We start from the raw sequence: 9,427 nt of genomic DNA on the forward strand, positions 1-9,427 counted from the left end.
CTCTAGAGCACCCGCCAACCACCCATTTTTTATTTTTTTTATGTTTTACAAAAAAAATTCATCTTTTCAACAGCTGCAAACCATTACTGAAATGATTAATTTTTTAGATTGTTGTTTATTCAGAATTGAAAATGCCAATAGGTGTTGCACATATACATGTTATGCTGTTTCAACACTAATTTCACAGTAGACTGTCACATTTCAGAACAACCAAGTCAAAGACATGAGTTTTGAAGACTGGGGGGTTCAGGGGATCATGCCACCCAGTATTTTCCAAGCTACAATATGATGTTTTTTGTGAATTGATTGTCATTCAGTCAGGTTTGAAAATGACCCTTTCTGGAGGGGGAGGGGGGGGGGGGGGGGTTATAGTACAGTAATTTAAAATTACCTATAATTACTAACTTTCTTTTAAATGTTGAGCTCTGCCAATGTAACCACTGTTGTAGTAAATTAATTTTATCTCAAAGGAATATCTGACATAATTCAATCTATGTTCTAATGTGTTCATAATTTTATTTATTTCTGTATTTTTTACAGGAATGTGACCAGTGCAGAAGGTATGTGTATTAATAATTAAATGATGTAGACAAGAGTGCACTAAGCTATTCAAACATAGAGGAATTATCCTTCCCTCGATACCAGGAAAGGTGTTTCAACGTCATCATGCTGGAGAGAATCAAGAATGTAACAGATCCATAACTTATGTTGAACAGTTCGGTTTTCAGAAAAATTGGTTAACCATTGGCCAGATTGCCATGCTGAGTATCATACTAGAATATAATTCCTCAGAGTGGAACTCTCAGTTGATTGTCAAGTCCCCTGACTATGAAAATATGAGGAAGCCTTTGGCAGCATATACTGTGCAACATTGTAGAAGATACTGGGACGTCACGGAATCTGGTAGAAGTTGATAAACCTCATCAAGAGCGTCATGTTTGAAAAGACAGGATGCAGGAATGTACATCCTGGCCTGCTCACTGACTTGCAAAAAGAGGATCGTTAGGGATCAGATGGACAGACAGGGTCCCAAATGAAATGTATTAAGGGGAATATTCCGAATAAGACAGAGTTCAGTAGGACATAAGTGAAAAGAAGGCTTCGGTAATGTATTGGAACATACCCTCAGGAAGCATCTGGATAACTAAGAAAGTGTTAGATTGGAATTCAAAGGGCAAGAGATCAAGGGGTAGGTCACATGGAAAATGGAGACAGAGAACGATGTACAGGAAGTGGAAAGACATTGAATAATGTTGGAAAGGAAGCCCATGGTATGGAAGAGTACTTGTCAGTGGCCAGTACCGTGGTCCAGGGTTTAGAAAGGCAATGATGATGGATTGTAGGTTTCTGGTTAACTCTTTTTGGTTTTTAAATTATCTAAATTGAGTGTGATCAAGAACTGGTGGAGAATTGTCTAAGTTTTCCTCCCGTACAAATTTTTTCAGCATCTCATAAAATATTTGTGGAAGATTTAGTGTTTTCTTGGATTAAATGTATGTCACTTTTTATCAATTAATATCATCTTCTGGTTAATACTACTACACATGAAAAGCAACTGTCATGGGTCAAGTATAAGAGGAAATTGTTTGCTTTTTTAAGAAAGATTCTAGTGGTTATTTTTTCTTTTCAGATCTCAGAAAAACCGGGCTTTTTGTTACTTCTGCAATTCACTGCAGCGGTTGCCATTATGTGCACAATGTGGTAAGTTCCTGTTAAATTGTTTTGGATTTTGGCATCATGTCCATGTCCTTATTGGTAGGGGGGGGGGGGGTATTCCAATCAAAAGTGTATTTCGGATTGTGATAAAAACCATTACCGGTTGTGAGAAATATTCCAGTTTATTTGGTTTAAATGTGGGAAAGGATCGTTGCACAGACCACTGACTCTGTACAGTTACTTTTTCTGTAATTGCAACTAATATCATGCACAGTCATGTTCATTTTAAGATAGATTAGATACTATATTGACCTCCTATGGGAAGAAAATATCAGTGTGCTTTGACTAGCTTCTGTGATGCAAAATCTCCATATGTTTGTTTCAACACATGCTGTAGTTTTATGAAGTAGAGTGGAGTCCACTTGAAATGAACACAGACAATTCGAAAACAGCAGCAGACTGAAAGAAAATAAAATTCCCAAAAATTTTGCTTCACTGTTTAATCTCTCTAAACCAAAAATATGGCTTGATGAAAATCCTGCAGATTTTGGTGAAAGGGGACTCCACTGTAGTATTTAGAACATATACAACTGAAATAGCGGTACACTGAGAACAGGAGGAACAAGTTGCGTTCATCAAAGTTTTTTAACATCAACTACATGTATTTGGAAGCTTTAACTTAAACTTTGTTTTCACTCTGCAGGAAAAATAAAGTGCATGTCCAAGGGCGGTGATTGCGCCGTACGCCATGCTACCCAGTACGCCACAGGGCTCGGCATGGTGGTGAGTGCCAGTTGTTGTTGTGTTATACAGCTTGACAGTTTTGCCCAAAAGTTTTATGTTGATGTTTAGTGTGGTTTGCTCCTTCTTTTCTAGCAAAGATGTATCATCCTTAGCTCTCCTTCTTCTTATCTGTATATGTTACTCTCTAGTAGCACTTCTCATTTTCAGCACTTACATGATCTATTTGTGTTGCAAGTGCTCTAGAACTAAACCTTTACCTATGCTAAAGACTTTTTGTTCTGTGAGACACTGCCAATCAGAGCATGCTGTTTAATTTAGGTCAGGATATTAACAACTATATAGATACAAATGTTTTATTTTTGGATACTGTTGGTCTCTTACACTACAAATGTAGAATTCTAAGAGCATGGGAGGGGTTTACAAGTGTGCGGGGAGGGTTTTCAGAGGTATATAACTATATCGTTTCCTTTGAGGAGGTTCTCCTGTTGCATGAAGTTCTGGAACGTAACTGTGGGTGGTTGATGGGTGCTCTGGTGTGGTTTGCTTCTTCTTTCCTATCAAACATCTATCGTCCTTATTTCCCCTTCGTCCTTATTTCCCCTTCGTCCTTTTTATGTTTGTTACTCTCTTGTAACAGCTCTAATCTTCTGGCACTCATTTGACCTTATGCAGTTGCGAGCGCTGTAAAACTTCTACTAAAACTGGAACGTAACTGCCATGATGTTCAAGATAATCAAGTATGTAGAAATTTAATGGGAGGGGAGCTGAGAGGTTCCTCTACGGACATGTTTCAGATTTGATAGGTTAGACTGTTTATTGTCGTTGTTTTTTATGTGATCAAATTAAAGGCTTTGCTAATGATAATGATGTGGTTTAAAACAGACTTTGAATTTCTTTTCAGGGTGCCATATGTGACTTCTGCGAGGCCTGGATTTGTCACAGCAAAAGGTGCTTGCAGACCCACCCGTGCACGTGTCCCCTGGCAGATGCCATATGCTATGAGTGCAAGAGAGGAGTGTGGGAACACGGTGGGTTCTTACACTTATCTTTGATGTTGAAGTGCAAAGGGTATGATTTTTCCATTGTTTGCTTCATACTGCTTCCCCTCACCTGTAGTATATGTGGCATCAGTGTTTGGAAGCATACAGTGCAAGCAGCCGATTAAGTGCTCAAACACTAACAAACTGACAAAATCTTTCGCCGTCTGTGGTCATATAATATACCCATTTTCACGTACATGAAGTGAGGAAAATTCATGTAAAATGCCTTTACCAAGGACGCAATGTCAAGCCCCTGACAGAATCTGTACGCGTGACCTTTCAGTTACGAACCCAATAGTGTTACCACTAGACCACTGATGCAACTCAGTCAAGAGATGTGTGACGTATTGATTCTTTATTGATGCATTGCTTTAATGCTGTAAGACAGGTAATGGGGGGAAAAAATGTTTTCTGAAGAAGTCAAGGTTATTATGTTAAAATTTATGTGATTCTTGAAGAAATTATATGACTTGTGTCACATTATGAGAAAATTACTGTTGAAAAGTGTTCATTTCTTCCCCTCCCTTTTGTTGCCACAGGTGGAAGGATTTTCACCTGCAGTTTCTGTAACAGTTTCTTGTGCGAGGATGATCAGTTTGAACATCAAGCAAGTTGCCAGGTGCTGGATCAAGAAAACTATAAATGTAAGTGACCCTCGGTTTTTTGACAGCTGTGTGAACATTTCTGTCATTAAGGAACTTAACAATTAATTGCTGTTGCTCATCACAGCCTCTCTGCAGGTGTCTGTGGTGTAAAGGTTAGGCTTCGGACGCTTGCAGGCAGATGACATGAATTTGATTCCCGCAAAGAGAAGTTATTTTATCCACTATCTCTGTCTGTCTGCACTGAATGGGTTTTATTGTATCGTTATTCCTCTTGCCGGAGTTGTGCTTCAGTTCAGAGTGGTTGTTTTAATAATGAAAACAATAGAAGAATGTGTATAATATGTACATTAGTGAATGCTGTTGTGTAATTTGTATGCTAACAAAAATTAAGACATTATATGCTGTATATTGCATTATATGGTATAATGTACATTTTTTATTATTTCTTACAGGTCTTTCATGTAATAAACTTGGGCAATATTCCTGCTTAAAGTGCAAGGTAAGGCTAAATTTATTCTTCCATTAGAATTTTTTTAAAAGATTATCCTCACTTGTTTTCCTTTTAAGAAAACAAAAAATAAACTAGGCCTTTTGTACATCTGCATGTTGACTGTATTTAGCGCAGAGCAGCTCAGTCAGGGAAAGCCTCTGTAACAGATGACGTAAAAAATTGTATTGTGATGTTATCAAATGACATGATTCATTGGAGAAACCTATTCTCAAAGCACATATACAATGGAAACCTGATATAACAGAGTAGAGAAAATGTCCTGTTATATTCGATCCCTGTTAAATCAGAAATGTAAGGAACTGTACTTATTCATGGGTTGTTTCCCTTGCCACAAGTACCCACCAACAGGGGTTTTGGCATTAACTTTCTCCTTGCCTCCTTAAACCACATCAGAAGAGCTTGGTCCACAGCATCTGCATCGGGTAGTCTCATCTTCATTCGATCCAGAGCAAACTTTCCATTGGAGTATGTTGCCACTATCTTCGTTCTATCCTTGATAACGGTGTGAATCGACCCTTGTGGAATGTCGAAGTAACGACAAATCTCTGCCAGTGGAGCTTGCTTTTTGTCAACAGCCTGGATTATATCGTATTTTTTGTCAATTGAAAGGCAGTTTCTCATGCACTTGACATCGTTGGAGACACATTACGCGTGCGTGTTGCTAGGTTTCGGGCTAGATCGAGGTCTGTGCAGCACACTGCAGCCCTCTCTCGCTTCACAAGCTGTGTGTACTTGCAGTGGCATGGCTTGCGTGGGCTTGCTTCATTACTCTCTCTCTCTCTCTCTCTCTCTCTCTCTCTCTCTCTCTCTCTCTCTCTCTCTCTCTCTCTCTCTCTCTCTCTCTCTCTCTCTCTGCCTCTCTCTCTCTCTTACTTTTTACACATTGTTAACGAGCCTTTGTCCCTGCTATAACCGGTTGGGCTCCGATGGGACCCTGTTATTGCCGATAACTCTTAATAGAGATAAAGAGTAGGAAAAAACGGGGATTTAAAGAATCCCTGTTATTACCGGATCCCTGTTATTACAGGGCCTGTTATATATGGTTTCCACTGTAGGTAGAAGGCAAGAGAGGAAAGAGGAGACCTACAAGGCGATGGGAACAGGACATAGAAACCTGGCTCGGGCAGGTAGAATGGCAAGAGACCAAGTGTTTTATTGCAGAAAGGTCTGAGAAGCATCCAACCTCTGGAAAAGCTAAAAAGAAGAATAAGAAAGCTATTTTACAGTAATTGTATAATAGAATTTAGAGCTATTTCAACAGTACTCTTTATGGTTCTTCTATGGTCAGTCTTCTTAAGTGCAGTAATCAAGGAATCAAGGAGTTTGATTCAATGTTCATTTCATACAACATGGTACTGGTACAGTGTAAATGTTATACTGTCAAACCTGCTCTAACGACCACCAGTCCAAGACAGTCACTTGTAAATGACCACTTCCCATCCCCCCTGCTCCTTTTTACATATTATAATGACGCAGTTTAAGATGACCACTTTTCTCATGCACTATGGATGGTTGTGTTGGACAGGTTCGGCTGTACTTTTATCACAAACAGTGTAGTTTCTTTTATTACAATGTTATTTTCTTTTTTTTTATCACTTGCATTTAAAATATATTTTTCACATACACTATGTCATTTCTTTTCGATGACATGCAATGTAATGTATTTTTCCCAAATCATCTACTTTCTTTTTCACACTTGATGTAATATCTTTATCTTAAACTATTAATTTCTAATTCTCTTATCACATATGATGCTTGTTCTCCTATCATGTACAATATAATTCCTTTTACTACTAATTTCTTTCGTCACACACGATGTCATTTCTTTCATCTCGCACTGTTCAATTTCTTTTATAATATACCACCGTGTAATTTCTTTTATCATGAGACGTGAAATTTCTATTATCATACATGGTGCCCTCATCCATTTCCAGCAATGCTACTGTGATGACCATGTCCGCCGCAAGGGGTTCAAGTACACCAAAGGTCAGGCCTTCCCATGTCCCAAGTGTGGCATGGACACGCAGGAAGTCAAAGAACTCAGCATGTCCAGTAAGGATCCCAGCTATCTGCTTGTGTTTTTAAACTCCTTATCCTTGTAATGTGTAAAATGTTATGACACGTGGTCTGAAATTGTTACGTACTAGTACTAGTAGAAAATCAGGAAAAATTTAAAGCATAACTCCACATGTCTCCGTGCATCACGATGATCGGCGCTGGCTGCTTCCTTCCCCTGTAAAGCATAAACAGCAAACCCATGGTGACCTGTGATGTCGTTCACTAGGTCAAATGGTTCATATGGGGAGGCTTTACTCCACGTTTCTCTCGCCCTTCACCTTTCACCTCACCCTTCACCTCTCCTATGGTCTGGCTGACAGTTAGGTCACCACAGTAAATTTTACAACCAGTTTCTTCTACTCCTCAGAGTTCTCAGCTTTCCATAGTATGATGTTTTAGTGAAGGCCATTCCACTCTTGTATGTTTTCCTGTCATTTCCTCTCTGCCTCATGATCTCCCTCCTCATGCTGTAGGATAGTCTTGGTCAGTCCAGAGGATTATGTGATGTTTTCATATCACTTCAGTGTGCATCGTTTAACATGGCCCGAAGGCATTTCCGATTCTTGTTCTCACTTTCTCACTGGTGATGTCATCTCTATACGAGATACCAAAAATCATGACTTCTAATATTTCTTGGAATTTAGCTATTACGGGAGTGAAAAAATTACTAGTCTCACAAGATATAGAATTTTTACAGCTAATAACAGCAACTGTGTTTAGGTCATATATGGTCGCTTTTAAGGACAAGCGGGCTAACCCAGATTTCAAGGGTTTCCAGAAATCCTGACCAACACCAAAAGTGGGCACTGCCCTAACTATAGGAGAAGTTTGGTTTCATTGGTGCGTATATTTGTTTGGTTATAGAGAAAACTCTCCTTGTCTTTTATAGAGACTGAACAAGGGGCAAAAACTTTACCTTCGATTTTCTCAAAACAGCATTTTTCGGGATAGCACCCTTGTGCTTAAAAGTGACCATATAGCATTTGTAATGAAACAATAATTACAGCGTGTTATATTTTTGGAGAACAGAGTAAACTTAAAAGGTGAGAAATTATTACAGAAAGGTCGAAGAGATGGAAGTTTGAGGAAGGTGGGGGAGGGGGTTGTGTTTTTTTCTATAAAACCAGCAACATTGTGTCTTTTTCAGCTCGTGGTTACAAATATGGCCGTCAGCAGATGGCAGAAGCCGGTTATGACGATGATGATGATGATGATGACGGCTACTATGGAGCCAGTGGGGGTGGAACTTTCACCTTCGGGGGGTTCACGTTGGGAGGTGGTGTCGCACGACGTGCGGATGGTTAGTGTTTTTGTTTTCTTTTGTTTTTGTTTGCTTGCTCATTTGTCATTGTTTCTTTGTGTCTGTGTGTGGTTATTATTATCACTGGAAATAAATCAGTGTCTGTGGCGTAACGGTTAGACTCCTTAGCCATTGCACTCAAAAGATTTAATTTGGATTTTTTTTTTTTAACAGATCTATATCTGTTGGAATGTTGTGTCCTTTTTGGCCTCACAGGCGGAGTCGAAGTAGCCCGTCTCCCAATTGATGTAAATTGTATTTATATTTTTTTTCCTTTGTGTGTATGTAAAAATTTGTTGCACTGCAGATTGGAAAACCAACAGATAATTACCCCTGAGATCTAGCTGGGGAAGGAGAAGAAGTGCCCCTGTCTTTTTTTCCCAGAAAGTGTTTTGCCAAGTTACTGTTTGTGTTGCACAGAATAAAGTTTGCAGGTTCAATTATAATATGTTAATAAATTGCTTTTTGCTTTCTTTGTTTCTATGTTATCGCTTCATGTGGACTTAACCTTGAGAAGATTAGGAATAATAATTTCTCTTTTAATTTTTTCTCTTCAGATGATGATGATGAAGATGATGATGAGGACTCCGATGAAGATGATGAGGACGAGGAGGAAGATGAAGAAGAAGAAGAAGTTGAAAAAGATGGTGGTGCAGCAAAAAAATTAGAAAAACTTAAGGTGTAATAGTTGAAAGTAATTTATTAATATTAAAAAAAGCTATTGATGGCATTTCTATTATTATTGAAAGTATGATGAAAGGGTTGGTTATTTAGTGGATTTGTAAATAAAGCAGTACTTCACAAATCATGTGTGCTTTTTGGTTTTGTGTATGTATAGCTGAATGTTGAGTACTCTCGTTGAAGAGCTGGTTTCTCTCTCTTTTCGTTGTTAATGTGTTTCTTTTCTCTCTTCCTTCCTTTTGTCTTTGTCTTTTTCACTTGCTCAGACACAGATGCTAAAAATAATTGACAATGACAATCTTTATTCATCTCGCAGGGAGAAATTTGTCTTGGTTGTTAACAATGGCAGTAGACATTACAAAAGTTAGACTTAAAGTTGCACTCACCCAAACGCACAACAAGACAGGACATTAGGCCAAGTAAATACATGTCTCACGGGCTGGGACAACCCGCTCCGTAAAACATTCTCTCTCTCTCTCTCTCTCTCTCTCTCTCTCTCTCTCTCTCTCTCTCTCTTTCTCTCTCTCTCTCTCTCTCTCTCTCTCTAACATTCTGTACCATGGTTCACAGTCGAATACAAAGCGGCAGAGCTGGGTCTTTAACAAGGTGACTGCCATGCCCTAGGAAGTTAAGTTAAATGGTCATTACACCGGAACGACCCGAGAATCTAAGGAAGTGTCTCTAACTGATCCAGGTAAATAACATTTGTCCTCCTAACTTCGTATACTTTTCTTAACAAGTTCAATGAGTTCAATTTTTGCTAGTCATGTTAGCAGTGTTCATTTGGCTTTTCACATTCAGCGTGTGAGTTTCGAGCATGCATGCGAGTGTG

At 38.9% G+C, this 9,427-nt stretch overlaps 1 protein-coding gene across 1 annotated transcript; it reads left to right on the top strand.

Moving 5' to 3' along the window:
- Positions 1-540: 540 nt before the first annotated feature.
- Positions 541-8,722, top strand: LOC101861973 (zinc finger protein 330 homolog; the record flags this gene model as incomplete). The annotated part of the gene is given in 9 exon segments (XM_013086256.1): positions 541-560; positions 1,631-1,701; positions 2,360-2,439; positions 3,302-3,428; positions 3,980-4,084; positions 4,498-4,544; positions 6,491-6,608; positions 7,762-7,914; positions 8,472-8,722. Coding segments are annotated over 9 exon segments (849 nt in total), but the record flags the coding sequence as incomplete, so codon positions are not given.
- Between the last annotated feature and the right edge of the window lie 705 nt (positions 8,723-9,427).

Source organism: Aplysia californica, unplaced genomic scaffold (assembly GCF_000002075.1).
Source record: "Aplysia californica isolate F4 #8 unplaced genomic scaffold, AplCal3.0 scaffold00448, whole genome shotgun sequence".
In the NCBI taxonomy this organism is placed as follows: Eukaryota; Metazoa; Mollusca; class Gastropoda; order Aplysiida; family Aplysiidae; genus Aplysia; species Aplysia californica.